A 27636-nucleotide genomic window follows, 5' to 3' on the forward strand; every position below is an offset into this window, starting at 1 on the left:
ACAGCTAAGCTATGAAAAGCCTAAACCAAAAAAGTGAACTTAGTACTTAAGTTCACTTAAGGTTAGGACACTTTATAAGTAGTCAACTACCAATCTTCAGGGGTTTAATACTGGTTGTATATTGAAATGGAAGGCTTTATATAGATTTTTATCTGGGAAACAAAAAGTACAGGTAATATAAAAATTAAGATCTCAAAAGCACTGAATGAGAGTTTGATTAGTTTGCAGATTTAGGAAAAGATGATAAAAAGTAAAACATTTAAAATCCAATGCATAATCAAAAATAACAACTGAATTTAAGAAATACACATTTAGCTGAAATAGGTAAGACATACGACAAGTAGGCATAAATGATCTTGTTTTAAAGTAAATCTTATAGGGGCACCTGGGTGGCTCATTCAGTTGAGTGTCCGACTTCGGCTCAGGTCATGATCTCACGGATTGTGAGTTCGAGCCCCGCATTGGACTCTGCTGACAGCTCAGAGCCTGGAGCCTACTTCTGATTGTCTCCCTATCTCTCTGCCCCTCCCCGACTCGCTCTCACTCTCTCTCTCAAAAAAAAAAAAAAAAAAAAAAAAAAAAGAAAACCCACACACAAAGTAAATCTTATATATGTAAAAATTTGAACTTATTTTTTATATTATTAAAGGAGTAACAGTGTAACTACACTGAAAATATTTTTATCTGCAGAAATCAGATTTACACGATTTTTTTTCAGGTAAGTAGAAGGCAAAAAATATATATGTAAATATATATGCAAAAACAGAGACAGCTTTAAAGTTTTCCAAGGAAAGAGAAGTATTTAGAAATCAAGAGAAGTCGAGCGCCTGGGTGGCTTAGTCGGTTAAGCATCTGACTCCTGGTTGGAGCTCAGGCCATGATCTCATGGTTCGTGGGTTCGAGCCCCATGTCAGGCTCCATGCTGATAGTGTGGAGCCTGCTTGGAATTGTCTCTCTCCCTCTCTCTGACCCTCTCCTCACATTCTCTCTCTCTCAAAATAAATAAATAAACTAAAAAAAAAAAAAAAAAAAAAAAGGAATCAAGAGAAGTTTGTAGGACCAAAATCATAAAACTATTAGTTATTTTTAAAGACTTTGTATCATGGAAATTTCAAAATACATACAAAAGTAAAGAAGGTAACATATACTGAACCTTCCAAGTACCCATCATCTGGCTTTAGTTATATCACTGATTCAAGGCTATTCTTGTTTCAGCCATACCTCTCTCCACTCCTCCCCATCCCATTCCTGTCTCATTTTAAAACAATTTCTAGGCATCTTATAATTTTATTTATAAATATTTCAATATATATCACTATACATAACTTTAAAAAACCATCATTATATAGTAAGTGTTCAAACTCTCCTAACCTTTATCATAAACAGTTTTCCACAGTTTGTTCAAATCCAAGGTCCATAGACTGTAACTGGTTGACACTTAAGTTTAATCTATAGATTCCCTCTACCCCCTAAGAAATTGGGTAGTTAGAATTTTCCACATTTGGGATTATGCTAAATCTAACTCCATCTCCATGATGTCACTAACATGTTCTTTGCCCTCTCTGTACTTCCTGTATAATGGCAGTTAGATCTAGAGGCTTGGTTAGATTCAGATTTGATATTCTGGCAAGAACATTTCACTGATTGTATAGTGTTGTATAGTTCTACCAAAAGTCACTAACGTCTGCTGCTCCTTTTGTGATATTAGCAGTCATTAATGAGCACTGCCTAGAGTCAGATTGCAAAATGATAGTTTTAGAATTCTATCATTCCTCCTTTGCCTACTACCTGGAATGCTTTTTATAAAGGTCTATCAGTAATTTTGATATTTACTTTTGGTGATATTTAGATATTTATCATCTATGGCCTTCCCATAGTTAGATACACTAACTTGTTTAAAAACAGAAGGTAGCAAGGGTTTAATAGAATATTCATTAGTTCTGAGAAAGATATAATTAAAGACATAAATGGGAACCAGAGAACCAAGCAAGCAAAATTTATAAGATGAGGGGATGATAATAAAGGGAGAAGAAATTATACAGAAATTATATCACTACCCACAAAAGAGGAATCTCTATCTCAAAAGACCAGCCTTTAGAATTTCTACTCTCCCATTTGAGAAATAATGACTTAAAGATTTGTCTGAGAAAATAACTGCAAATAAGCCTGTTAGCAAAAGTTACCCAGAAGTACCTCTACGGAAAAGTCTAGTTGGTTGATCACCCAACATTTTGACAAGGGCATTACTTTGGTCAATTTCCACAATCCAGTATATGTTTTGTAGACCTGTAAATTCAGATACCTTGCTTTATTTAAATTTAACTTGAACTCCAATGATGAGCACAGAGACTGACATATTTAAAGCAGAAAGCCAATTTCTAAGTTTAAGAAAAGAAATACAAAAGTCAAGCAGCAAAAATACCTGTACTTTTTATTGCAACCAATATGTTTTCTTATGCAAATGTTCATTCACAAAAGTAGGGAGAAGACTGATAATATTAATAATGAATACCCTCGACTCACCTCATTTATCACTTGTCTTCAACAATTATCACCATCTCCCATCTGCAACTAATATACTTTTTTGTATCTGTTAACACAATTTTTAGTCAATTTGACTAACCCATTTTTTACCTTTTGGTAAGCTATTTGGAAAGCCATGTTATCAGAAGGTACTATGATGAGTACAGGGATACAACAGAGAGATTGAAATAGTCTTAATATCTCAGCTAAGACAGTAGTTTTGCTAAGGAAATAGTAATACTTCTAGAACAGAATCTCCATCCCCCTTGACTGTACTTAAATGGGCAGTACCTACCCATGTTTGCCTCTTTGAAATCCTTTCTTATTGTTCTAAAATTCCCCTTCTATTTTAACTAGTGTTTTTCATGTGTAGTAGAAAAAAATTACCTGTACTACACTTACAACTTGGTTCTGCCTCCCTAAGATTGTATCTACCCATCTTAAATCTTAAGCAATGTCCCCATATTCAGTCTCTTTTATATGTTGAATCATTAAGAGGAAAATTACTGTACCAATTTTACAGTCATAAAAAGGTTTTGCACACGTTAATTCTCTGACATGGAGGGGACTGGTGAATTGAGATTGAACAAGACTGCCTCTAAGGTTCTCTTTATAACATTCCAAACAATGGAATACTGGTGTGAAAACAAAGGATGCAGACAGAAACTCTGTAAGTACTGCTGTGGAGGAATGGTGACGACAACAGCAATCACTATAATGAGGAGAGCATGAGCTACACCCACGGCCACAGCACTCGTAGCTTGCTTTCATTTATGAGGATGAGTGCATTTCATCCTCTAACAACTCTGGGAGGCAGGTACTATTTGTACAATCCCCTTTATAGCCAGAGAAAGCAAAGCCAAGGTGGTGGAATAACTTGTCCAAGTTATGACAGATGTGGGATTTGAACCAAGGCAATACATTTCCAGAGTCCATACTCTTCACCACTACCAGGGGTCTACGAATATTTACTGACGTTCTACTAAACTGCTAGGTGAGGAAAGCAAGGTGCAGAGCAGGATACAGTATGTACCCATTTGTGTAAAGAAGGGGACAAAGGATATATATGTATTGGGTTGTATTTCATAAAATATTTCCAGAAACTCAAAACCGTGACTGCCTCGAAAATGTGGAAATGATTAGCTGAGGGACTGACACAAGGCACAGATTTCTACCTTTTGAACTGTGAAGCATGTGAGTAATTACTGATTCAAAAAAAATCAAGTAAAATTCTATTATCTACAAGGTTAAAGTTGAAACTAGCTACTATCAACACTAACAAGCTACTCACATCTGACAGAAGTTTCAGAATAAAGAACACACATCATCACCAAGGAACTGAAAGCTCAAGATATGAATGGGGAATGATTGAATCATGCTGTAATTTGAAAATAAAACTAAACTGGAACCATTACAATCAGTTTTCAAGAAAAACTACAATAGACAAATACTAACTGGAAATTATGTGAAAAAGGAAAGCAATTTGAAACTTTTCAAATGATAGGATTACATTATTGGTAATTATCCTCTTTCCTACTACCAAGATTAGAAAGAATATGCCTGAAATCCTAAAGGTAAATAAAGCTTTTCCTGTGTTTTCATGCAGTTACCATCAATCCCACAAGGGGGTGCCAGAGCTCTACCAATGACAAAGGAGCCTAAGAGTTTAATTTCTAATTTAAAAAGAAATGGCATTCACATTTTTATATTTCCTTATATCTGTGGAAGTATAAATGAATTGGCAGATGTTTCTATTTCACGCTATATAAATTTCAGCACTTATACTTTCGGCAGGTAACTTAAAAATATTTTAAAATACTATTGGCAAAAAAAAAAAAAATCTACTGGAATAAAACTAATTTCTGTTAGTGTTCTTTACAACCTGCCAAAGTAGTTGGACAAAGTTTTGCCAAACTTGGAGGGCCTGTCTGGAAACAGTCTTACTTAAAATACAGGCTGGGTTGGGGCGCCTGGGTGGCTGAGTCGGTTAAGCGTCCGACTTTGGCTCAGGTCACGATCTCGCGGTCCATGAGTTCAAGCCCCGCATTGGGCTCTGTGTTGACAGCTCAGAGCCTGGAGCCTGCTTCCGATTCTGTGTCTCCCGCTCTCTCTGACCCTCCCCCGTTCATGCTCTGTCTCTCTCTGTCTCAAAAATAAACTTTAAAAAAAAGTTAAAAAAAAAAATACAGGCTGGGTAGCACATTTCAGGTCCACTTTGAGGGGTCCTGGGCGGCATAACAACTCACTTTTTATTTTGTACCAAGTGGCATACCATAAAGTTTTAAAGACTTGACAAACTGAGTGTAGACATTTTCATTTTAAAACGCATGCTACTTTATGGAAGGTGAAAGAAGACATGGGATGTGGGGTGGGTGATGTGACAGGCCTCAAAGGCTATTCGTCAATTTTCAAAGTGAGTAAGTTTAACCCCCCCCCCAACACCACTGTGGATACATTTTAGAAATTATACAAAATGCCACCAGAAAGACCCATAAATCTTAGATATGTATTAGCAAGAGGCAAAAATAAAGTAAAAATTTTAAGAGTCTAAAAATCCATCTATAAGGGATAACTGCTTGAGGACAACAGAGTTCAAAGGGAAGAATGTCTGACAGTCAATATGGAGAGGCAGGCTCTTTTAAACACAAATGAGACTGATGCCAACAGTAACAAACACCTAACCACTCAGTTTCAACTCCTCTTCAGGCACTGAAACGGAGTTCTAAACAGTGAACCTTAGAGGCAAATGAGAAAGGCCTGCTCTCTTATGCTAAGTAGAAACCCAAGTCTAGCATGAGGGTTACTGGCCAACCTACTGGAAGAGGGCAGGAACAGGCATGTTTGTAAGTACTGTAGACAGAAAAAAATGATAGTTTCACATCGATTCTCCTAAGGAAGCTAACATCAGTTTAATGTGTGAACATGAAGTTCCATCTACCATCAGTTTAATGTCACTGTAACAGACATAATGAAAATAATACTGTAACCATGGTTGAGCCACCAGAGCATCTGAAAAAAGCGTTCACTGAATCAGCTTAACATCTGGACCCTAGACATTTAGAAAATAATAGCAGGGCCATCCATAGTGCATTTCAGCGGGGTGTGGTAAAGGAAAATCACTGGTAAGATCCCATAAACAGCTGATTCTCTACCATAAACCCTTTGCTTTCAAACATCCACAGTTCCCACAACCATTAATAAAGCTTCTGTACTGCAGATGCTGATCTGTGACCAAGCATCATCTCACGTGGGCAACTCTCATGTTTTAAATGATTTCCAGTTTCTCCTTAGAGTTAAGATTTAGTTTTTGAACAGAACAATATTCCTAGACAATTCAGTTCTTGTATCTGAGTATCAGAAGTCAAGTCATAAAGCCATCAATGTACTTCTATTTCCGCAAAAATAAATAACCAAATCAATTAAAGTTAATGACTCCTGGCTTATTCCACTACAAATTTAAAAATATGCTTATTGTAAGCATTTATTTGCATGTACAGTGTATTAAAGGTGATGACCTACTATGGAGTTCACTAGAATGTGTCTTCTTACCAGGCTTGATGAGAGGAATCATTTCTTAACACATTCACAGGAACCTTAATCTCCCCTAGGAAAATATCCTGGACCAGGTTTCCATTGTTCCACAAGTCGATCCTGAAAATTTTAAACTGGCTTTATTTTTTGCAAACAATGTTTAAGAGAATGCACACCACCAGGTAGTTTCAAATTACTTTGGTTGTATTATAGCATTAATTTTACATGCTTTAAGAGTAAGAGATGTTAGCATTGTCATATACCTCACTATCTAAACTAAGAAAACAAAATATTGCAGTAGCTTTTATTGATAAGCACAGAAAGTAAACCACTTTAAATGGTCTAAAAGAAAGCACTTATGTTTCTTAGTTTCGAAGTCTAGGCTTCATTTTAACCTGTGGCAGGGGGAACTAGAGTTACTTTGTTGAATTTGAGAAAAGAAACCAACACAAGACTATAGTTTCTTTCTCAACTGGAACCAGTTAATATGAAAAGATAGGTGATTTAGAAAAATACATTACCTGATCATTCCAAACATGTGACTAATGCACCCTTTACCACACTGTTAACACCACACCTAAACATGCACTTATCGAACTTTCCCCTCCCAAACAGCATATACTTAAGACCTAAATAACACAAACTTCAAACACATGCACCTGTTGAATTATCTTACAAGACTTCTTACCTCACTGAAATTTCTGTTAGACAGCAGATATGTTAAGAAGAATAAAAAAATTATTTCTAAATTGGCTAATATATAATTACTTTTCTATATACTCTTTGCATCCATTATGCTATGATTTAGAATTTTAAAGAACAATTATATTTGTGAAAATTAAAAATATAATAAACTAGGTGAAAACTAGGTCATCTTTGGTTTTAAATAAATACACCTTGACTATTTCTGCAAAGCAATCAGATTTTGAGAAGATAATATGAATTTAAATTAGAGTTTCATCAAGCAACTTGCTAAAGAGAATTCTATTAAGCTTGGTTCGCCTTTTTCAATTAAATTTAAGATTTTCTTCTGGCACCAAAAAAAGCAATTCTGTAAAACTCCAAGACATATACCTAATTTCTAGCTTTTCGATGTCCTCCTCTTCTACCTGGAATTGGGACTTTCTGGTATAACTACTGGATCTTGTTACCTGCAAACAAAATATTTTAGTTGATAAAAAAGTTTGAAAATTTTTTTCCTACATGAACTTCAAAAACTATCATCCCTAAAATGTTCAATTTTATTTATTATAAACAGACGAAAATGCGTAGGTAATAGTTTACCCAAAAGCTAAAGACAAAACCAGCTATGAAAGTAGCAGGGAAGTGAGAATGAGGCAGTATAAAAATATCAAAAGCAATCTTTCCTCCAAGCCCCCCCTTATCCACTCAATATACAGCAACATTAGGTTCTCTGGCTCACATGCAATCTGTTGGTGACTCAAAGAGCAAAACTGTTCTATTTTGGTGAAGCTGCGCATACCAAGAGCTGTTTGAAGACTGTCCCACATTTCTCAAGATACCAACTCTATCCTTATGCTTCCATCTCACATTTTTACTGAAAATATCAAGGCCACTGGCAGGCACTTCTTCAGCTACTGTCCACCTGAACAGGTCTGTTCTCATGTAGGTCTTTCTACTTGATTAAGTTTTTTCATTGCTTCTGAACAACAGATGAGATGAGCCTCCTCTTTTCTATGACTACTCCACCCACACATGATATACAGTAAGCATTCGATCTATTTTAATTACAGCTTTCTTCGCCAGCTTATTCACCTCACTTAAGTCTAAGAAAAATTCTCCACTTAAATTACGGTCTTCCTATCTCCTTCCTTTCACAGACCAGTATCTCAAAACTGCAATCCACCCTTACAGAGCTGCCACTTCCTCACACCCACTCACTACAGTAACTCCTTATAATCTGGCTTCCTCACAGCTCACCCTCCCTAAACCCCTCTTTTGATCACCAAGTCTGATGGTGAGTTCGTAGCTCTCATCTTCCTTGACCCCTCTACCTGAACACCTGAGTACAACTGTGCGTCCTTTTCCAGAAACACTCTTTTCTTTGAGTTTACCCAGGCACTCCCCTGGCACCTCCTGATCTCTTTGCTTCTTCCTCTGGGACATCTTCTTCCTCAGAACCTATAAATATGGGTTTTCTCCAAGGTTTTATCTTTTATTTTGCTCTAAGAGCTGCAAAGTGTTATACAGTCTACAAGGCGCTTTCACATCCATTATCTTCTTTGTTCATCAAAATGTCCTGCTCCGAAGCAGGATTTATCTGAAGCTAGATTTATTATCCTCATCTTGAAAATGAGGAAGCTAAAGGGACCAATTAAGAGATGTGCTCAAGGCTGAATACCTAGTTAGTGGCAGAACTGAGCCTCCTTGCTCTTCTCCTATAATGTATATCTCTATTCTTTTGGTTTCCTTGACTCCCTGCAAGCAAATCTTGAGTCTTTATCTACAGTCATCACCCATCTTAAATTTCAGTCATGAACTGCCTACTGGAGGGTTTTCATGTCGGACCTCAAGTTCGTTATGTCTCAAACCAAACCACTTATGCTTTCCTTAACTTTTTTTCCTCTTATTTCAGATTTGAAACCATTAGGACATCTGACTGCTCCCTTTGTTTTTTCTTCTATAACCCATTTGTTATCTTGCCCTTTGCAGTTTCTTTCTCATCTGTCCCTTCCTTTGTTTTTCCTTATTACTCTCTTGGATCGGACTCCCATTGTCCCCTTTTTTTTTTTTTAATTGTTTTTTATTTAACAACTTAATTATAACAATCTCTTGATCTCTGTTCTCAGACATATGACCCACAGATCATGGTTAATTCTTCCCAAAACACTGCATTACTCCTATCATTTCCAGGCTCAAAACATTTTCAATGGCTACTATGTAAGCACCTCCGTCAGGTACTCAAGGCCTTTCACAGTTGGTCCTACTCTAGCTTTTAAATTTTGTTCCAATTATTCTCTTTCAGAACGCTCCAGTTAAATCACTACTTGCTATTCTGTGGACTAACTTTCTGCTTTTCTCTATGTCTCTGCTCAAAATGTTCTTTCTAATACTCCTCTGCTCTGACTTAACTGGAGCAGAACTTACCTGACCTCTTCAATATCTACTGCATTTTACTGCTCTGTGTAGGCATGCATGTGTGTGCTTTGTGTCTCTTACTTTAGCTCGAGGACAGAGATTGAATCTTTATGATCAGCTCAACAACGGGGCCTTTTGAATGAATGTTCTAGGCCTCACAGGTTTGTCTGGATGGAGCAAGGAAGTTAGACCCTGCCTTTCCAAGGGCCATCTGCTTGCTGCAAGCTGCCCCATGTTTTCTGCAGGCTAGCTGTAACAGTCATTGATAAATGTAGAACCACCAAAGTCCTTAGCCAGGAAATGGAAAAGTGTCACACTGGTAGATTTTTTTTTGTTTTTCTTTCTCCCTTCCCTCCAGCCCCACAATTCGTCTTATTTCAATTCTGGTGTTTTCTTTAACCTATGTTTCTTTATTAAAGTACAATCATCAGGAATGGCAACATGTGCCCTCACCCCACGTTGAAATATTAAGAAAACATTAAGAAAACACACATACAAAGAGGAAAAAGCACACAATGTAACTTTTTTTCCAAATCTTCCCTACATGTTAATCTCACTTGCAACATGTTGTATGGTTGGAACATGATCTTTTAGAAATCAGAGGTTGACTTTTTTTTCCCTATAGTTTTCAAATGATATGAAAAATGATTTAACAAATGCTCCACAGTAAAGAACTCCAAAGCACTGTATTTTGGGGCAACTTCAAGGCAGCTGAAGATCTCTATGAAAATAAGCATGTGTCCATAGAGGGAACTAGCTAAAAAGAACTTAATAATAAGGACTTAATCATATAGCACTTTATGGTCTCAAAGCATTCTCACATGTAGGCCTCCTAAAAATTCTATCAGGTAGGGTGGCTGGTGTTTTCTCTCACAAAATTATCCTTTCACAAGATAAATGTGAATTTCAGATTTAGTGATTTATTCCAAGTCAACTGTGACTAGAACTCCAACCAAGTGATATCATACTTACTTTACTACTGATTTTCATACAGTACTCTGCACAAGAGTCTGGTGCCCACTGTGTGTCAGGTGGGGGCTGGATAAGGTAGGGAGGGTGTTTGGAGGAGGGTGTAATATTGAGGATGACTAGGGAGTAGGTGTGGCCCTAGTCCTCCTGTCCCCAGATCAGTCACAGATCTACCTTTATTTGTTTTATATATTGGGCCTCCATCATATTACATCATGATTCTACTGCTTTCAGAATAGAAAGGCTTAGTTGTATTAGTTGATTAAATGATTACTATGGCTATAGTTTAAAAAAAGAAGCCAGCATTCAATATTAAATATTCAATGTTAACATTTATATAAAACAAAAAGTTACCTCAAAATAAAAGATTTCATTAAACTGCGGATTGCTTGTTTTCTTCTTTACTTTTGTCTTCTTTTGGTCATTCCTGTTCCAATGTGGTAGAGTTTTACCTTGTAGAACTTAATAGTACACAATTATAAAACATGCTATTTCCAACCAGGGAGCCTGACCTCCATTTAGCTGTTAAGATGACTCAGGGAAAACTATACTTTTAAATATTACTTGGAGAAAAATTTTGAGGTATCTTTAAAGACTCAAAGAATATACAAGTTTGTATATCCAGATATGACAAGATTGTATTATTCTTTCTATGGCTATACTACACTGACTGACAAGCTTACTTTATAGAAGAAACTTAGAATGGTAGAAGGAAGACAATGAGATTCAGACTACCTGTATGCTGAAAAATACTCAAGAAACACAAAAAGCATACTAAACTCAGTTTACTTCTTGGGGCTCAGCTACAAAGTGGCTTTTTAGAAAATCTTTTATTTGAAAAAATTAGAGAAGGTTGAAAAGAAATGTACAGAGAAGTCCTATGCAGTCTTTCCCTAGCCTCTCCCAATGTTAACATCTTATACAACAATAGTACAATATCAATACCAATAATTACTTTTAAAACCAAATTCATATGCCAGTTTCCATTTGTATGTTGCTAAATGATTATACTAAACAATGTGTCTTCAGCTACAGATTATGAGCAAAAACAAAAAACAGCTCTACTAGGTTAAACATTTTTAGCATACACACACAAAATTCAGTCCCTCTGATAGCATGCATGTTAAAGGGTTGAGTATCTGCTTTCAAATTTAAAACCATCTATAGCAATAATAGCACACTGTTGTTTAAGCACCCAGTAAGTACTAGGCAAGGTGCTAGGTACTTTATAGACATATATATATATATATATATATATAAATACATTTCTTAAAGTGACTTAACGGGTGACTTCCTAAAAAATAAAAATATGTATTTGTACATCTGAAACTAATATAACATTGTATGTTAACTACACTGGAATTAAGAAAAAAATAAAAATAAATAAATAAAAAGAATACCTAGAGAGCCTGAAGGTGGGGGGAAGGGGTATGTGTCTGTGTATGTATGTATATGTTTGGTGTGGAGGGAATATTTTGCTGTTTCCTGATTAAACCTTCAAGTTGTAGGCAAATTTCAGTCTAGTCAGGCTCTGAAAGAAATCATAATGAAGTTATAAAATATAAAATATACAAAGTGCTATAGGTTTTTCCATAAATTATCGTAAATAATTTAAATCAATGATATGGTGCACTTTACCATGTTCTGGTACTTCAGCAGTCTGTCTACAGCTTGGAATTCTTTCTGTAGAGCACAGATGCCATGAGTAGAAAAGGCATTTTTAGTTCTGAACCACTTTCCAGACAGAAATATGGAAACTGTCTTGCTATTCTGGGCTAGCATTTCTTGAAACAGAATTTTACCTGCATAAAATCTAAGATATTTGAAGGTAGGAAGGCCAATGATGAATGAAGAAGGCCACGTTTATGTTTTAAAGTATATTTTAACTACTATAAAACTCATGTTGTTCCCCACAGTCTAAGAGTCTAGCAGATCCGAAATGGCAACCATCTTCTTTCTATAAAAACAGGACTTGGTTGTTTGCAAGTGTATAACAGAACTCACTAAAGAGCTTTCTTTCAAAGCATTCATTACTTTGTGTCATAAATATCTATTTAGGATTTATTCTTAGAACCTTAATTTTGTAATTCTTAAGTCAACTTTTAAAACTTAAAAATCTAATAATAATTCACTCTCCTATTCTGAATTCTGAACTCCAGGTTACGAACAGAAGCCAACCACTGATCATTTCAGTGTAATGAAGCACCTACTGTCAAAGAAGGAGATCATTTGTTAAGTCCATATACATACTGAATCTTCAGATTCAGAGATGTTTACACTTCTGGATAAAAATCAGTGTACTTATGGAAAATAAAGGCATGTTTGAAAACTGTTTAGAGGTAAAAAAATAAAATCTAATAATAATTCAATAAGCATTACCTACCAATGACGTGAATGTAGCTACAAAGTATTATGCTAAGTGAAATAAGTCAGTGAGAGAAAGACAAATACCATAATGATTTCACTCACATGTGGAATTTAAGAAACAAAACAAAAGGGCAAAGGGGAAAAAAAGAGACAGAGGCAAACCAAGAAACAGATTTGTTAACTATAGAGAACATACTGATGGTTACCAGAGGGGAGGTAGGGGGGCAGCTGGGGATTAAGGAGTGCACTTATGATGAGCATATACAAATATGTTGTATGGAAGTGTCGAATCACTATACTGTATACCTGAAACTAATAACACACTGTATGTTAACTAATTGGAACTTAAATAAAAGCTGGGGGAAAAAAAAAACACATTACCTAGAAGGGCCCACTAGAGAAACTGTTGCGTAAGGGTCACAGCTTTGTCCATTTATGAGAGGCAACCCGTGACATGACACGATGCTAAGAAAGAATAAAAGAAAATTAATAGTATATTTAAGTTAAACAACATAAAGCATTATCTTTAAATACAAATCAATATATTCAAAGGGTTAAGGCTTTTCCACAGGTCTGCAGATGTATGCCTATATACCACCTACCTCAAATACATCTATTGTGCACTTATTTACTTATGCTACATTTCTCAAATAGGACTTAAAACCAGAATGCCATAAGCAGTACTGAGACTACCAAATAATATTTAGCATAAATCCCCTGGCTAAGTATGCAGCAAGGTACATTTTGTGGTTTGATAATATACTAACACTGCTGTGGCTTCTCAACAGGAAAAGAATGTGTTGTGAACCTTAAAGGAGAAACTACAAACCAAGCTAGATCTATGGCATCACATCCTCTGCTGAAGCATGAATGAGAAACAAGGAAATGACTGTGGTTTCCACTTCAAATCTGATTCATAAATAGAGGGCAAGTCTCCCACAATTCTGTAGTCTTTTATTCTGATTCTCAGTAACAGCTCCTGTATCATTCTGTAGAAAATGTTTTAGACCTTAAAATCCAACATCTTCTAATCCACTCCATGGATAAAGTCACTGGTATTTACAGAGGACATAGAATCTAACCTAATGGTCTGCTCAATTTCCTCACTAAATATTATTGAGTCCACAAATTTAGTTTAATATCTAAGGGTTTGCATTCCTTAATGCCTAAGACAAACTCATGAGAGTTGCTGAAAGCATTCTTTGTAGAAAGATGTGGGCTACTGAGCAACATCCTTATTTCTCTCCACAACCCACAGATCATATATGTGGGTGAAGTGCATATGGTGTGCTGAGTCAAGAAGAAATGATAATGACTCATTCGATTAAATTGGGTATAAAAAAATCAAAATTTAAAAATTCCCCTAACTAACCAAAGAAAGCACAGACCGAGATAATAATTCTGGGTATTAATGTTAGACTTAGGACAGTCAAATTTTCCAACTATGTTCTGTTTGAAACTGACAATCCTCAGGCTAACCGCAGGCTAATCCTCAAAATGATACCTGATTTTTATGTAGCATTTGCACTTTATCCACTATTTTCATAAAATGTATCTAACTCCCACAACTGCCTTTGAGAAAAAACACCTTAAAGAAGAAAGTAAGGCTCAAAAAGATTATGTAAGAAATTAAAAAATACAAAATAAGGCTGAAGAGGTACTACAACTTGTACAAAGTGGGCCAAGACTTAATTTCTACTTTCTTAACTGCTTCCCAAGTCCAGCATCTTTGTATGTTCCCTACTGCACCTTAATATATTGATTGTATTACTCTCTTCGTAATACCACATGTATCTCATGTAAACACTAATTATGAGAAACCTTAATTATAGAAAAGTCACTATAATTTTATGAGGTAGAAAAAAACTGAGAAAAATAGTTCATTATACACAGGCTTCTATAAGAATACTTCACAAAACAAAACAATGATGCCCATTAATCCGGAAGTATGAATTTATAAAAACCATCAGAAGTGGTCTTTTAAATGTAAGACACTTTTAAAATTGTTTTCTGAGGGGCGCCTGGGTGGCTCAGTTGGTTAAGCATGCGACTTCGGCTCAGGTCACGATCTCGCGGTCCGTGAGTTCAAGCCCCGTGTCGGGCTCTGTGCTGACAGCTCAGAGCCTGAAGCCTGTTTCAGATTCTGTGTCTCCCTCTCTCTGACCCTCCCCCGTTCATGCTCTGTCTCTCTCTGTCTCAAAAATAAATAAACGTTAAAAAAAAAAAAAAAGCATTAAAATTGTTTTCTGACAAACAGAAGTAATATTATTAAGTACAAATTATTTTATTTGCTACATATGTTATGAAATATTTTTACAACTATTCTAATCGGTAAATCAAACAGTCTCCTATCATAAACATGAAGGATTGAAAACAAATGCTGAAAATGAGCTTAGTATACTGAATTATCTTACATTTTGTTACTTTTTTTTTTAAGTTTATTTTTTTGAGACAGAGAGAGCAAACAAGCAGGGGAGGGGCAGAGAGAAGGGGACAGAGAGAATCCCAAGCAGGCTCCATACAGTGCAGAGCACCGTGCAAGGCTTGAACCCACAAACCATGAGACCATGACCTGAGCCAAAATCAAGAGCCAGACGCTTAACTGACTGAGCCACCCAGGCGCCCCTTACGTTGTTTATATATGACATTTGATATTAATGCATTTTCTAGAAATTGCAAAGGAAAATATATTTAGTCCAAACTTGTTTAAATACAGAATGACCTGAATCTTTTCCTTGAGGCTCTTTTTTTTTTTTTTTTTTTTAACTAAAAGACAAATGCTAATGTCTACATACAGCCAAGATGGAGGAACAGAGAATGGAATAACTGGGAGAAAAAAAAAAAAAAAAAAAAAAGAACAAAATCAGCAGTGCAGGACAGTCATCTCTGAGGGGAAAAGAAATGAAATGAGTCCCCAACTGTTCCTGAGAAGAAGAGGGAGAGTGGTCAGCTGGGGAAGACCAAAGTAACTAGAGTTCCCAGACAGAATACTGGAGGAAAGAAAGCTAAAACGAAACAAAGAAACTTCCAGAGAGCTGTATGAATCCCCCTGGAGTGTTCAGATGAGTGCTGATAAGCCTGTGAGGAAACTACCTGAAGATGGGGAAAGAATCATTTGATTAGATTCGAGGGAATAATTCCTGAAGCCCACAAGTGGCTAGCATGAGGCCCCACCAGCCATAGTATGAAACTTGGTAATTCACAGATGCTGTATCATTACTGAGAAAATATAATTCCTAGACTAAAGGTTGTATTTATTCCATCTAACAAGGTTTAAAAGCAAACCTCAAAGGAATCATATTGTTTCCAAGTAACTTGACTAGGTCTTCAAGCACACTGATAGAAATAATATCCAGAAACTTCAAAATGTCTACAATCCAACACAAAATAACTAGGAACACAAAGAATCAAGAAAACATGCGCCATCAGAGGAGAAGTAAATGAAATAGAGACTTAAAAAACAATAGGCCACATCAATGAAACCAGGAGATAGTTCTTCAAAAAGATCAATAAAATTGATAAACCTTTAGCCAGACTCATAAAAAAAAAAAAAAAAACTCCACAGAAATACAAAGGATTATACAAGAATATTATGAAAAACTATATGTTAACATGCCAACAAACTGTACAACCTAGAAGAAATGGATAAATTCCTAGAAACATATAACATCCCAAAACTGAATCAGGAAGAAATAGAAAATTTGAACAGAATGGTTACCAGCAAGGAAATTGAATCAGGAATTAAAAAAAAAAAACTCCCCCCAAAACAAAAAAACAGGATCAGAGGGCATCACAAGTGAATTCTACCAAACATTTAAAGAAGAGTTAATAATACCTATTCTTCTCTATTCCAAAAACAACAAATTCATTCTATGAGGCCAGCATTACCCTGATACCAAAACCAGATAAAGACACTACAAAAAAGAGAACTACAGGTCAGTATCTCTGATGAACACATAAAATCTGCAAAAATCTTCGACAAAATATTAGCAAACTGAATCCACCAATACATTAAAAAAATCATTCACCATGATCAAGTGGGATTTATTCCTGGGATGCAAGGGTAGTTCAACATTTGCAAATCAATCAATGTGGTACAACATATCAACAAGAGAAAGAATAAAAACCATTTGATCAGGGGCGCCTGGGTGGCTTAGTTGGTAAAGTGTCCAACTTCAGTTCAGGTCATGATCTCATGCTTCATGGGTTCAAGTCCTGCCCACATCTGGCTTCGTGTGGAGCCTGCTTGGGATTCTCTCTCTCTGCCCTTCCTCCTCTCATGTGTGCTTTCTCTCAAAAATGAACATTAAAAAAAAACAAAAAAAAAAACCAGAGGCTCTGATTAAAAGAATGGGAAAAATATATACTAATACTAATCAAAAGAAAGCTGACTGATTCTCTGGATAATAACAACCCAAAAGTCCATCAGTAGGGGTCTGGCTGAATAACTGAGAGTAAATCTATATGTTAGAATACTATGTAGTTGTCAAAAAGAATAAGATAAATCTCTACTCTCTAATTACTTTGATATGGAGGGTAGGGGGTTGGGAATGAATATGATACTTCTCCAAACACACTTTATAGAAGTTCTGACTTTAGAAACAAAAAATCTTTTACATTTCATAAGTAAAATTAAACTTAAGCAATTCTTAAAAGGAAAAAATTATGAGAAACCACTAAAAAAGAAAGAATTATTTCAATAGACTGGAACATAGTATTTGACTCTGTATCCTTAGAACAAATAGTACAGTAAGATCTCTTAAACTTCATTCAGCAACCTCACTGCCAGCAGTAATATTAGCATTATTATTTTGAATCTATTTTCTTTATTATATAAGATAATGACAGTAATTGTTAGTGTTGTCAGGGATTAAGATTTTCAATATAATAAAGTCAAAGTTAGATTAAAAATCTTATAATATTAAATTTAAATTAGAAACATAAAAGAAGGAAGGAAAGAAAGAAAAGAGAGAGAACAAAGGCAAAAGAAGGAAAGAAAGAAAGAAAGAAAGAGAGAGAGAGAGAGAGAGAGAGAGAGAGAAAGAGAGGAAGACTGCCATCCAGAGAGGCTATATTAATATCAGACAAAGCAGATTTCACAACAAAGAATAGTCCCAGGGATAAAGATGGTCATTTTATAATAGCGAGGAATTCAATTTATTAATAGGATATAACAACCCTAAATGTTAAGCTCCTAGCATCAAAGTTGCAAAAGCAGCAAAAACTGACAGAATTACAGGGCGAAACAGACAAATCCACAAACAGTTGGAGATAGCAACATCCCCTCTCAGTAACTGATAACCAACATGACATAATTAACATTTACTAAAAAAAATTCTACCCATGCAAAACAGAAAACATATCAATTTCAAATGCATATGGAACATATACCAAGATTAAACAATACTTTGTGGACAAAAACAAGTCTTGGAAAATTTGTAAGTATTCAGATCATACAAAATTTGTTGACAACAGCAGAATTAAATTAGAAGTCAACAGCAAAAAGATATCTGGAAAATCCTCAAACACCTGGGAACAAAATAACTCACAAATAATCCGTGGGCTGAAGAATAAGCAAAAGAAAAATTATACAGCATTCTGAACTGCATTAAAATGAAAACTCAGCACATCAAAACTTGAAAGGTGCAGTTAAAACAGTACTCAGAAGAAAATGGATAGCACTAAACACCAACATTAGGAAAGAAGAAAGATTTTCAACCACTATCTTCAGCCTCCATCACAAGAAACTTAGAAAACAAAAACAAATTAAACCTAAAGTAAACAAAAAATACAGTGGGAATCAAAATAGAAAACAAAAAATATACAAAAGTCAATGAACTCAAAAGCCATTTCTTTTCTTTTCTTTTTAAAAAATCTTTTATTTATTTTTGAGAGAGAGAGAGAGAGAAAGTGTGAGCAGGAGAGGGGCAGAGAGAAAGGGAGACACAGAATCTGAAGCAGACTCTCGGCTGTGAGCTGTCAGCACAGAGCCCGACACAGGGCTCGAACTCACGAACTGTGAGATCATGACCAGAGCCAAAGTCAGATTCTTAACCAACTGTACCACCCAGGCGCCCCCAAAAGCCATTTCTTTCTTTAAAAAAAAACTTTAATGTTTATTTATTTTTGACAGAGAGAGAGAGATACAGAGCATGAGCGGGTGAGGGGCAGAGAGAGAGGGAGACACAGAATCAGAAGCAGGCTCCAGGCTCCGAGGTGTCAGCACAGAGCCCGACACGGGGCTTGAACTCACAGACCGCAAGATCATATCTGAGCTGAAGTCAGACGCTCAACTGATTGAGCCACCCGGGCACCCCCAAAAGCCATTTCTTTAAGAAGGTCATTAAAATTGATAAACTTTAGCTATACTGATTAACAAAAATAGAGTACAGACACAAATTACCAACTTTAGGAATGAGCAACATGACATCACTATTAAGTCTACAGATATTAAAAGAGTAACTTGAATTACTTTATACCAAAGAATTGAACAACTCAGATTAAATGGTCAAATTTCTTGAAAGATACAAATTACCAAAGATCACTTTTAAAAAATCTGAATAGTGGGGCGCCTGGGTAGCTCAGGTGGTTAAATATAGCATCTGACACTTGATTTCTTCGGCTCAGGTCACGATCTCACAGTCCTGAGATCCAGCCTATCTTGGGCTCCATGCTGGGCGTGGAGCCTGTTTAAGATTCTCTCTCTCCCTTTGCCCCTCCCCATCTCATGTTCCCAGTCTCTCAAAAAAAAAAGGGGGGGGGGGCTATGTACCTATTTAAAAAAACTAAATTTCTTGTTAAGAACCTTCCCACCAAAAAATTTAAAAAAAACCAAAACACTTCAGGCCCAGATGGCTTCACTGGTGAATTCTTGTAATATTCACGTAAAAAAGAAATTATATCAATTGTATACAAACCACCAGAAAATTGAAAAAGAGAGATTACTTTCTGATTCATTCAATGAGGCCATTATTCTGATTCCAAAAACCAGACAAAGCCACTACAAGAAAACTATAGAGCAAAGTTCTTCATAAATGTAAATGTAAAAAACCTTAACAAAATTTTAGCACATCAAAGCTAACTATATATAACAATGATAATATTAACATGACCAAGTGGAGGTTGGTTTAACTTCAAAAATCAATCCACAAAATTTACCATATTAACACATGAAATCAGAAAAAGCAGATCATTTGAAACATTCTCAGCAAACTAGGAACAGAGGGGAATTTTCTCAACCTGAGAAATGACAGCTAACATCATACTTAATGGTAAAAAAAAAAAAACAAAAACAAAAAACTGAATGCCTTCCCCTTAAGATAAGAAATAAGACAAAGATATTTGCTCTCACATCTTCTATTCAACATCCTACTAAAATGATCAGGCAAGAAACAGAAATAAGCAGAACCCAGACTAAAAAGGAAGTAGTAAAACTGTCTATTCATAGATGACACAACTGTCCATGTACAAAATCCTACAGAATCTATAAACAAGCTAGTAGAACAAATCAGTGAATATAACAAGGTTGAAGAATACAAGTGTTTTTTAATTTTTTATTTATTTTTATTTTTTAATTTTTTTTAACGTTTATTTATTTTTGAGACAGAGAGAGACAGAGCATGAACAGGGGAGGAGCAGAGAGAGAGGGAGACACAGAATCCGAAACAGGCTCCAGGCTCTGAGCTGTCAGCACAGAGCCCGACGCGGGGCCCGAACTCACGGACCGTGAGATCATGACCTGAGCCGAAGCCAGATGCTCAACCGACCAAGCCACCCAGGCGCCCCTACAAGTGTTTTTTTTAAATTACTATATACTAGCAACAAACATCCTCCTATTCATCTTGTTTCTTCTTTCTTTTTCTCTTTCTCCTAAAGTTCTTTTTCTCAGCCTGTTTCTATAAAATAAAAATCACTGCCTGGACTTCATGTCACCCAGTACCTAATTTTTCTGTTTGTCTTTCCAAATGTCTTGACTTCTCTTTCACTCCTCACCCTAATGAAATCTAGTTTTTTCTACATTCATCATTCTATGGAAACTCTCCTCATTAAAGTCCCCTGAGTGTTAAGTGCTATCTCTATTTTTCAGCGCTCTTCTTACTGGATTTCTTGGCTGCATGAAACACTTCTGACCACTCCTTCCCTCCTTCAAGACCTCTTCTCTCTTGGTTACCTTTGTCTTCATTCTCCTAATTTTCCTCATATCACCTATCTGTCTCCCTCCTATTTACATAACCTCCCTGTAAGGCTGTTGTTGTTGCTGTTATTGTTAATCACATCCACTCCTATGGTCACAACTACCATCAGCCTTACATTTCTATGAGATCTCACCAGAGAGTTTAAGATTTTTATATTGAAATGCCTGATGGAAATCCCTACCGAGACGTTCAAGAGCAGCTAAAACTCAACTCATTACCATCTCTTATTAAAGAAGTTCCTCCTTCAGAATTTTCTCTTTTGTTGTAAATACCACCACCCACCTAGTAACACCATCTAGAAATCTAGGAGTCACATTTAGATTCTTCTTGTCCTCACTTTCTATATATAATCAGTAAGTTTTGGTGATGCGACTCTTTAAACGTTTCTTCGTTTGTCCTCTTTTCTCATTTTTGTAACTACTATTCTGAATCTATAATCTCTTACTTGGATCACCCTAACACCCTTCAAATTCATCTCTCAGTTTCTGTACTTACCACTGTCACAAATCTCATCTTTCTAAAATGCAAATTTGTCCATATTACTCTAAAGTCTTTCAAGAGTTTCGTAAGTTCTTATAAGTTTCAGAAGTTCATATGATATATTAAGAGCCTTCAAGATCTGGTTCCAGCCTACTTCACTGGTATCTGACCAGTCTCTTGAGTCAAGCTTCATATGCTAGCAACATGAAACCGCTTTTAATTATTCTCCCTCCCTCCCTCTTACCATGTTTCTTCCTCCATACTTCTACCTATATTGTTCTTTCCTTCTGGAAAACAAATCTCACTTTTTCTAGGCTAGCTACTTTCTATTCATCCTTTAAGAAGAGGTGAATAAGACAAACAACATTCTTGCTCTCATGGAGCTGACAGTCTACTTGAAATAAGAGATAACAAGCAATAAAGCAAAAAACAATAGCAAGTGCTATGAAGGAAAAAGAATAGGGTGTCTTATTTTAAAGTGATATTTAAGCTGAAACTTAAAGGATGAGAAAACCAGCGAGAAGCAGGATAGGCATTCCAGGCAAAAAGGAGAGCAGATGCTGATCTCTGAACAGGAAGAATATGTCACATTTGAGGAACTGAGACAAGGCCAGTGAATATATGAACAAGAGGAAGCAAGCCACAAGATGAAATCCAAGAGGCAGGCAGGGTCGGAACATGCTGCACCATGTGGGCCAAGTCAAGGGGCTTGGATCTTATTCTAAATGCAAGGGGAATCACTAAGTGTTTGAGCAGGAGAATGACATGATCTAATTTATGTCCTAAAAGATTACTCTGGGCTGCTACGAAGAGAATGGACTGCAGAGCAGAAGGCCAGCTAAGAAACTACAATAGTCAAGGTAATAAAAGGTTGCTGGTTTGAAGTAAGGACATGTCAGCAGATGATAAAAATTAGAAAATTCAAGAAATATTTCATATAATCAATAAGAAGTGGATCCAATGTGTGGAGGGAGAGAGGAGAAAAGACTTTAAATGATTCCCAGGTGTCTGGCTAGGGTAAAAGGTGGATGGTGGTTCCAACTGCTAAGGCTATGGGAAGGAGCTATACAGATATGATAGTCAATGCTTCAGTTTTCAGGTGATAAATCTGCAATGTTGTGAGATATCAAAGTGGAGTTGCCAAAAAGGCAGGTTAACATCTGAGAGTGGAGCTCAGAAAAAAGACATGAATTAAATGTATAAGGTATAGACAATTTTTTTAACTTACTTTGAAATGATTTCTGACTTTCAAAAAATTGCAAAATAATATATACAGTTTCTGTATACCCATCACCCTGTATTAACATTTTGTGTAACCAGAGTAAAACTACAGAAAGAGAAAAATAACACGGAAACAATGTTAGTTAATAATTATATTAACTAATCTTACAGACTTTACTCAAATTTTGTCAATGTCCTTTTTCTGGTCCAGGATGCAATACAGAATCTCACATTGCATTTAGCTGTCCTGTCTTCTTAGTCTCTTCCATCCTAAAACAGCTCCTTAGTTTTAATTCTTTGCCCCTTGATCCTGTCAGTACTAGCCAGTTCTTTTGTACAATATTCCTTAATTTGAATTTGATGTTTCCCTGCGATTAGATTGAGGTTATCTATCTTGGTGTCCTTCTCAATGCAGCATACCAGGTAGCCAGATGTTTATTACCAGTGACACTAACTTCGGTCACACAGTTAAACTGGTATCTATCAGACATCTTATGGTGGAGATTCTTTGAGACTATACAAGTATGCTGTTTGTCATCATGTTTACGCCCACTTATTTAGCATCCATACATGATGATTTTCTATTTCCATCATTTGTCCTACATTAATTAATGAGAATTCTATAAGAAAAAGTAGTCCTTTCTCCCCAGTCCTTTCTCCCCAATATAGCAGCACTGGCTCATGGATATTTTATTCTATAGGCTTAAAACATTGTTTTTTAATTTTTAGTATTTATTTTTTGAGAGAGACAGAGTGTGAGCAGAGGCAGGGAAGAAAGAGAGGGAGACACAGAATCCGAAACAGGCCCCAGGCTCTGAGCTGTCAGCACAGAGACTGATGCGGGGCTCGAACCCACAAACCATGAGATTATAACTGGAGCCAAAGTTGGACGCTTAACTGACTGAGCCACTCAGGTGTCCCTAAAAAAGTATTTTTAATGTTATTTGTTTTGAAAAAGAGAGAGACACAGTACAAGCAGGGCAGGGGCAGAGAGAGAGGGAGGGAGGGAGACTCAGAATCCGAAGCAGACTCAAGGCTCTGAGCTGTCAGCAGAGAGCTCAACATGGGGTTCGAACCCACGAACTGTAAGATCAAAACTTAAGCTGAAGTCAGACATTCAACTGACTGAGCCACCCAGGCATCCCTATACTATAGGTTTTGATCTGTAATTATTATTATTATTTGATTTGATGCTCAAATTGTCCCAGTTTGGTTACGTGGAGCTCCTTCAAGTTGGCTTCAATGTCCTTTCTACATGCCTTCATTATTTATTTGTAGAACTTTCTTACTTTCTGACTCCACATATGCTCTGAGCTCATCTTGTATTTTCCCTGCTCAAGTCCTGAAATCAGCCAATACTTTAAAAAAAAGAATCAGGTTCTCTTTATTGGAGCAGGTCTGAAATAACAGAAAACACTAATACTAATACTAGAGCCATTAGCCACATGTGGCTATTTAAATTTAAGTTAATTAAAATTGGACAAAATTAAAAATTCAATTATTGAGCTCCACTAGCCATATTTTAAGTTTTTAATAGCCACATATGACCAGTAGCTACCATACTGGACAGTTAAGTTATAAACCATTTTCATCATCATTAAAAGATCTATTGGACCATACTGATTGGAGAATGATTATTTAGATGCTAAGTATGTTCATTGCTGCTGGGATGACACTGCTTCCAGGTCTTCTGCATGAATAGAGCTAACATACATACACACTCACACAAACAACCCTGTAGCTATAAGACAATTTCACTCTGAGAATTCTGCCTTCAAAGGAGAACAGAGAAATGGGGATGGCAGCTAGGGGAGGAGGGTGGAGATAAGGTCTGGGGAGGCATGCCTTTTTAGGATAGGAGATCCTAGAACACTGTTTTACATTTTGAGGAGAACAATCTAAAAGAGAAGGTAAAGCTGATGAAACAGAAGAAGGAATAGGTGAAGGAGCAAAGTCCTTGAGTAGGGGAAACAGATGGAAATTCAGAGACCAGATAGAAAAATTCACCCCCAACAAGAGAGGGGCACCTCCTCTACTAGAACATAAAGACAAAACGATGGATGCCAATACAGGTTTGCAGATTTAGATTCAGGAAAATGTGACCAATTTACAGATTGTAATGATGGAGAATCTCACAGTTGTTATTAGAGAAGCAGAGTAAAACTCCAGGGCAGTTACAAATACCCATGCAGGGTTTATGATCATGAATTTAAAGTACAATCAGTCTTTTTGATTTTCTCCAGCAATAATATTCAGGTGCAAACTGAACACAGAGAGACTAAGTTCATTTATACTAGGATTGTTCCAGATAAATAAGAAGGATGAATAAAGAGCAAGGAAGTTATTGGAAAAGTGCAAGAAAAAATGATTACAGTGATAGATCATGGAAAACAACCTAGAAGGAAGTGAAAAAATAAAAATGGGTAAGAACGTGGTAAAGATCAATGGGTAGAAGTCTTACTGAAATTTCAGAAATGTTGCAGTGAGGAGCTTCCAGGTCTTGAAGATAATAGTAACTGCTAGGATATGAACCTTTCCACACATTACCCCCCACCTGTAAATTCAGCAAGTAGCACAAAGAAAACAACACATAATACTATGCTTTCAGTGGTACTAAAAACCAGAATACCACAAACCTCTAAAAGTTGAGAAATCAACAATAAATTCTGCAAAGTTGCTATTGGAGCTCTGGTGTTGCAGGCCAAGGAGTATGGACTGTGGAGGTTCAAGTGAAAGAGAACAGAAAGAAGAAAAGAATACAGACCATCATGTGCCCATACAAAGACCTACTTGTTAACATTTATAGCAGCTTTCTCTATAATCACCTCAAACTGGAAACAATTCAAATATCTGCCAAGTGATGAACAGAGAAACAAATTCAATACAATGGAATACTACCTGTGAAGTAGCTTTAAAAGCAATTTTTTTTAATCTTTATTTATTTTTGAGAGAGGGACAGAGTGTGAGCAGGGGAGGAGCAGAGAGAGAGACACACACACAATCCGAAGCAGGCTCCAGGCCCCGAGCTGTCAGCACAGAGCCCGACACAGGGCTTGAACCCATGAACCGCGAGATCATGACCTGAGCCGAAGTCAGATGCTCAACTGATTGAGCTACCCAGGCGCCCCGTGAAGTAGCTTTAAATGAGAATAAACAACCAGCAGATGACACCACAGAATAACATCGATGTTGGAGTTATCTGACAAAAATGTGAAAGCAGCCATCCTAAAAATGATTCAATGAGCAATTACAAACACATCTGAAATATGAAAAGTTTCAGCAAAAAAAAATAGAAAGTCATTAAAGAAAGAAAAGATATAAAGAAGAATCAAAAGAAAATTTTAATACTTAAAACCAAAATAAGAAGCTTGACAGATGGGCTTAACAGTAGAATGGAGGGGACGGAGGAAATAATCAGTGAGCTTAAAGACAGAACAGCAGAAACTACTCAATATGAACAAGGGAGAGAAAATAGACTGGGGGAGGGGAAGTGGGGGTGGGAAAAGCAGAACCTCAGGGACCTGTGGGACTATTATATAAGATCTAACATTTATGCCATTGAAATCTCAAGAGGAGAGGAGAAAGATAGCAAGGCTGATGGAGTATTACAAGAAATAATGGCCAATAATTTCCCAATTTGGCAAAGGATGCAAACATACAGATTCAAGAAGCTGACTGAACATACCAAACAGGATAAACTCAGAGAAATCTATGTCAAAATACCTCATAGTGAAACCGAAACACATAGAAAACTAAAGGCAAAGTCTTCAAAGTAACCAGGGAGAAAAAGTGCATTACCTGCACAGGAAATAGAATTACAGTGAATTCAAAAAACCACAGAGGCCAGAAGCAAGTGATATATTTTTCACGTGCTGAAAAAAAAGAGCTATCAACCAAGAATTCTATATCCATTGAAAATATCCTTCAGGAATAAAGAAAAAAATCAAGACATTCTCAGATAAAGGAAAACTAAGACAATGTATCATTTATAGACCTACCCTAAAAGAACAGTAAAAGGAGATTCTCTAAACAAGAAGACAGAGATAAAAGAAGTAATCCTAAAACAACAGGAAAGAAAAAAGAATATGGAAAGAGCAAAAATATGGGCAAATACAACAAACTTAGACTTCCCCTCTCTAATTTTTCTAAATTGTGTTAGATGGCTGAAGCAAAAATTGTAATACTGATGTGGTTCTTAATGTTTTCAGGGGAAACATTAAGATAATTATACTATAGAATGGTGGAGGGTAAAGGGATTTAAAAGAAGGTAAGGTTTCTACACTTTATTCTAACCAGTAAAACAGCAATACCAGTAGACTACAATAAGTTATACATGTATAATGTAATCCTAAAGCAACCACTAAAAAACTACACAAAGAGATAGAAAAACAGTACAGATAAATCAAAATGGAATTCTAAAAAATGTTCAAGGAACTCAAAGGAAAAAGAAAACAGTAAAAGAGAAGAGAAAAACCAAAAAGTGGCAGATTTAAGCTTAACACATCAGTAATTACATTAAAAGTAAATGCTATAAATTCACTAAAGAAAAGACTGGCAGAGTGGGCTTTAAAAAGTGACACCCAACTATATTCTATCTATAAGAAACTACACAAAATTGGATGGATCTGGTTGAAAAAGCCAATCTCAAAAGGTCATATATGATAAGACTCCATTTACATAACATTCTTGAAATGACAAAAATATAGATATGGAGACAGATTAGAGGTTGCCAAAGTTACAAATGTTAGTGGGGGAAGGAATGGGTGTGAGTATAACAGGGTAGCATAAGGAAGATATTTATTGTGACAGAAAGATTATGTATCTTGATTGTGGCAGTTACCACAAATCTACGCATACGATAAAAGATATACAACATACTGTACAGTATACAATGTCAATTTTCCAGTTTTTACATTGTATTATAGTTATATAAGATGTAATTATTGAGAAATACTGAGCGAAGGGTACACAGGACCTCTCCATACTTTGTAATTTCTTATAAATCTATGATTATCTCAAAAGCAAGAAGTTAAAAAAAAAAATCAAACTGCCGCAGTTCAAATCCAGGCTCTACCACTCCCTGTACAAACTTGGGCTCATTTAACCAATCTGTGTATTGTTTTATCACCTGTAAAATAAGGACAAGAGTATCTACCAAGTTATAATAATAAATAAATAATACCTAAAAAAAAAGATTGAACTCCTGATATATGCAACAACGTGGATGAATCTCAAAAGCATTATGCTAAAT

General features: G+C 36.1%; 1 protein-coding gene and 1 long non-coding RNA gene across 3 annotated transcripts in view; both read right to left on the reverse strand.

Moving 5' to 3' along the window:
- The window catches only part of RASA2 (RAS p21 protein activator 2), a 122453-nt gene that overhangs the window by 39089 nt on the left and 55728 nt on the right, over positions 1 to 27636 (reverse strand). For both annotated transcript variants that reach the window (XM_053903766.1, XM_053903765.1), the window contains exons 6-9: positions 12871 to 12954; positions 10477 to 10549; positions 7129 to 7205; positions 6073 to 6174 (exon numbers count right to left, since the gene is read on the reverse strand). In XM_053903766.1, coding sequence (XP_053759741.1) covers positions 6073 to 6174; positions 7129 to 7205; positions 10477 to 10549; positions 12871 to 12954 — 336 coding nt within the window. The remainder of the gene's footprint in view (positions 1 to 6072; positions 6175 to 7128; positions 7206 to 10476; positions 10550 to 12870; positions 12955 to 27636) is intronic.
- On the reverse strand, positions 10893 to 12864 carry LOC128777312 (uncharacterized). Its single transcript, XR_008422565.1, has 2 exons — positions 11761 to 12864; positions 10893 to 11653 (listed from the first exon to the last, which is right to left on the reverse strand). It is a non-coding gene; the product is annotated as an uncharacterized LOC128777312 (long non-coding RNA).

This window comes from Panthera pardus, unplaced genomic scaffold, assembly GCF_024362965.1.
Source record: "Panthera pardus isolate Hobbes unplaced genomic scaffold, ASM2436296v1 HiC_scaffold_16, whole genome shotgun sequence".
Classification (NCBI taxonomy): Eukaryota; Metazoa; Chordata; class Mammalia; order Carnivora; family Felidae; genus Panthera; species Panthera pardus.